The sequence below is a fragment of the Argopecten irradians genome, chromosome 13 (assembly GCF_041381155.1).
Source record: "Argopecten irradians isolate NY chromosome 13, Ai_NY, whole genome shotgun sequence".
Taxonomy (NCBI): domain Eukaryota; kingdom Metazoa; phylum Mollusca; class Bivalvia; order Pectinida; family Pectinidae; genus Argopecten; species Argopecten irradians.
Genome location: NC_091146.1, coordinates 35,017,580 through 35,020,304, shown reverse-complemented (window position 1 = coordinate 35,020,304; position 2,725 = coordinate 35,017,580). Strand labels below are relative to the sequence as shown.

At 32.3% G+C, this 2,725-nt stretch overlaps 1 protein-coding gene across 1 annotated transcript in view; it reads right to left on the bottom strand.

The window, feature by feature from the left end:
• Positions 1-1,645: 1,645 nt before the first annotated feature.
• Positions 1,646-2,725, bottom strand: part of LOC138305503 (dynein axonemal heavy chain 6-like) — a 64,779-nt gene continuing 63,699 nt past the window's right edge. Inside the window, 2 exon segments of the mRNA XM_069245757.1 lie at positions 1,646-2,250; positions 2,453-2,675. Of these exon segments, the coding sequence (XP_069101858.1) occupies positions 2,147-2,250; positions 2,453-2,675 (327 nt within the window). The 3' untranslated portion in view covers positions 1,646-2,146.

Here is a 2,725-nt window from a genome sequence, read left to right as displayed (position 1 = left end):
GATTTGTTCTTTTGTTTTAAGCTTACTCATGACAGCCACTTCAAATGAAGCCTTGATCATCAAGAAATGTCGTCAAGATTACAAATCAGTCTTATAATCGCTTTATTCGTGCAAATTTTATCTAATTACTGCAAAATTTATAATTATAGCTTCCTAAAAATTGTTAACTAGATATAGGTATAATTTTATGAATTTTTTTGTGCAGTAATTTTGATTAGAGAATATTTTAATGTGACTTGAAAGTAAGACCAAATGGCCTTGGGTGAGATTTTTATTAAGCAGAAAGCCCCTGTTTTATTCTATGCATAAAAAATTAAAAAATATATATGTCCTAAAATTGGTGAATTCAATCTAGAGAATTATATGCAGGCTTCATATTTGCATAAAGAAATTCCCCAAAATGGGTTCGAGATTAATGGTTTAAAGGGAATCCGAATGAGCGTCTAAGATGGAAAAACTCAATTGATAGCCGGGGTACGAGGTAAGATTGCTCAAAAGTTTAATGATATACCTATGTCGAAATAGGCTCAGTTCCGCTATCACGGCAGTTTTCAAAAAAACAAATTTGGTTACCATGGTTTTTACAGGCTCACAAAACCACAAAAAGCAGACCTGTCCAAAAATGAACTCTGCATAACAATTGCAAATGTTGTGTAGATTAAAAAAATATATACTTTTATATAGATGTTCTTTAAGGTTAAAAAGCTGTGTGTACATAATTAAAGCCTGCACTTTATTTTGCTGAATTTTTCAAATCTACTGTACACTGCCACCTTAAAAGCATGTGGTTTTCGTTGCTGGGACTGAATCATTTGGGGTAACTAAAGAGCAGTGAAAAACAATACACATTAACTACCTTTGAGTTTATAATGCCTCTAGATGTAGAACATGTCCATTGTAGTCCTGTTGACTTTGATCATGACCTCTCCTCGCATACATGTAGAACTTGTAGATGTGTTTGTATGATAAAGACAAAAAGACTTAAGTTTTTTTTTATTATCCAGGTTTTATTTGTGATGAGCACACAACAAAAACTTAACACTGATAAAGTATAGTTGTGTGAATTAAGACTGTTTCTTGTATCACAGATCACATGACAGACATGTGATATCATCATGTCACACAACAGACATGTGATCTCATCATATGTCACATGATCTCCATTTGACTTTCACTTACATTTTGTATATTCAATGCATCTAATGCTATCACCACTTTTGTAAATTGAATCAAGTTTTAATATTATTTATATATCTAACAAATACTGGACACTAAAAATAAAGCTTTGTATACTTATTAGTTTATCACTTAAGATATAATAACACTTGATGATTTTGTACACTGATGCAGCATATATTATCTTAATTATAACTTACATAATACCATGTAATGGACATCAAAGCATAAATACGAATAATAGACGAAGGCTGATTCCCTGGTATCGATTATCACAGATGGCTGGACGGAATCCACAAATAAATATATATCTCCAATGTAAACAAAACATCAATCGCTGAGAAACCAATATAAGGCAAAATAAATAAGTAGAATTATCACAATAAACTGATGATTTGAAGTAACAAATGATTCAAATGAAGGCACCTTTTGAAAATAACAGCAGATTTGATAATAAGAAAATAATAGAAAAAAAAAAAAAAAAACAGGCACAAGTTCTACCCATAGATCCATTTAAGTGTTATTTGTTTGTTTCAACAAAAACATTATTCCTGCCATGTTTTAACAAATAAATGTCAGTTCAAAATTCAATGTTGGTAAAAAAAATTTTCTTTTTAAATTTTTCTGAAAATTCTTTAATAATCCATGCAGAGAAATACAATCTAACTGCTTTCAATAAGTGACAAAGTTGTAATTTTATATACAAATGAAATAATAGTTGTATTATGTACAAACACAAAACTGTACAGAATTTTCTGGACAAATTTATCACATTAAATACTACAATTCTATCAATTAAGTCTTAACACAAAAATTTTTTTTACTCCATGAATCTTTATGACATGGATTGTACACCATTTACCACAAATAGCACATTATATTTCCCAGGTTCAGAAATGTCAAAATGTTTTTTTTTCACAATATGATATTTTTGATGAGCCAGTTCTCCATAGAATGGTTATGTCCGCTGTTACTCATTAAGTTGGCACAACAGGGCGGCGCCCTTAGCTATCCAGTAGTCGTTGGAGAACTTGGACGGGAGATGTGTCATCACAACGAAGTTAGTCGAATGACCTGAAATAGACGTCAGAAATATTTATCAGAAAATGTCACATCAGAAATGATAACTCACAATAAATATCAATAATTCTAACATATGAGTTATGAAATATTTACTGAAATTGGTGATTCTATAATTTTGACTTATATTTGATCTTATGACCTTGACCTACATGCAATGCTGTGACCTACATTTTATGTTATGACCTTGACTTACCTGTGGTGGAAAGAACACCTGCACGAGCTGACGTTTTGTAGAGGGGAGCTCGATAATCTTCGGGATCTGGAGTAAAGTCCATCTTAGGCTCCATGTGTATGACGGGGAGGACGTCGTTCATTATACCAGGGACAGAATCAACGACCACCATGTCTTCGGTGTCCCAGCGACATCCATCCATGAACATTCCATGTACAAGTACACCGTCCTCCGGGAGTTGGATCTGTAACCAAACTCGAAGAATTAAACAATGTAATGACAAATGCAGATTTT